Source organism: Acyrthosiphon pisum, unplaced genomic scaffold (genome assembly GCF_005508785.2).
Source record: "Acyrthosiphon pisum isolate AL4f unplaced genomic scaffold, pea_aphid_22Mar2018_4r6ur Scaffold_21440;HRSCAF=23994, whole genome shotgun sequence".
In the NCBI taxonomy this organism is placed as follows: Eukaryota; Metazoa; Arthropoda; class Insecta; order Hemiptera; family Aphididae; genus Acyrthosiphon; species Acyrthosiphon pisum.
This window is the reverse complement of record NW_021770908.1, coordinates 519-1400: the sequence shown is the minus strand read 5'-3', so window position 1 is coordinate 1400 and position 882 is coordinate 519. Positions and strand designations below refer to the sequence as shown.

The window sequence follows — 882 nt, the reverse complement described above, 5'->3', positions numbered from 1 at the left end:
ATGTAATAAAGAAGTTAGTATTGAAAATAATATGAAAATTGTATATAGCAAATAATGGATACCTTCAAAGAGGACATGGATAAAAAAAAATCATTTTTAATTTTAAAAGATATACATAGTATAATGATTAATAATGTTACAAAGTTTGGGGGTTCATCTTATGATAGCTTATTAAAGTTTAAAAGCAGATTAGAAAAAATTAAATCTGAAGGACAGTTTAATACTTTTCTGGCCACTGCAGGGTCTAAATCAACTTTACTGAGAGTGTCTGAGACAAAGAGATGGTGCAGCTATAAGAGTTCAACCAACAACCATTTCACGGAGGAAACCTGGTATGACAAGAGGAAGTAAACGCTTACCTTCAGGTATATTTTTAATTAACTACAAGATACTTATTGTTAAATGATTTAATAATTTTAATAAATTATAATATTATAGGTAGACCTGCTTCAACAGACCACAGTCACCAAAAAAAGAAACCAAGAAATTTATTTAAAAATGTATCTGATTGTGTACCAAATGCAAAATCTCATTAAACTATTATAAATATTTATTATTATTATTATTTGCCAACCGACTGACTTAAAAAAAAAGTTAGGTATTATATTACATACTTTATTTACCTATTCTTGATCACCTCATTAATCATAAACAGTGCTTGTGAGTTCATGCTCTAAAAAATGCCTAAATAAGTGTGCATTTATGTACTAAAAGCTGAAAAAATATGCATTGAAATATGTCTTTAAAAGTTCAGAAATATGCATTTATTTTATTTCATTTTATTCATTTTAAAGGGTTAACTAGACAATAAAGGTTACAAAATTGCAACTCATCCTATAAGCAAATAAGCTTGAATGAGGATGAGTTGAGTTCTATTAAGGT

At 27.2% G+C, this 882-nt stretch overlaps 1 protein-coding gene and 1 long non-coding RNA gene across 2 annotated transcripts in view; one reads left to right on the top strand and one right to left on the bottom strand.

Annotated features, from left to right (window-relative positions):
• Window positions 1-80: 80 nt before the first annotated feature.
• LOC107882626 lies at window positions 81-565 on the top strand. The gene is made up of 2 exons (XR_001678828.2): window positions 81-365; window positions 439-565. It is a non-coding gene; the product is annotated as an uncharacterized LOC107882626 (long non-coding RNA).
• Window positions 566-834: 269 nt separating this feature from the next.
• The window catches only part of LOC115034892 (protein ZBED8-like), a 540-nt gene continuing 492 nt past the window's right edge, over window positions 835-882 (bottom strand). The window contains exon 3 of the mRNA XM_029492406.1: window positions 835-872. Within this exon, the coding sequence (XP_029348266.1) occupies window positions 835-872 (38 nt within the window). The remainder of the gene's footprint in view (window positions 873-882) is intronic.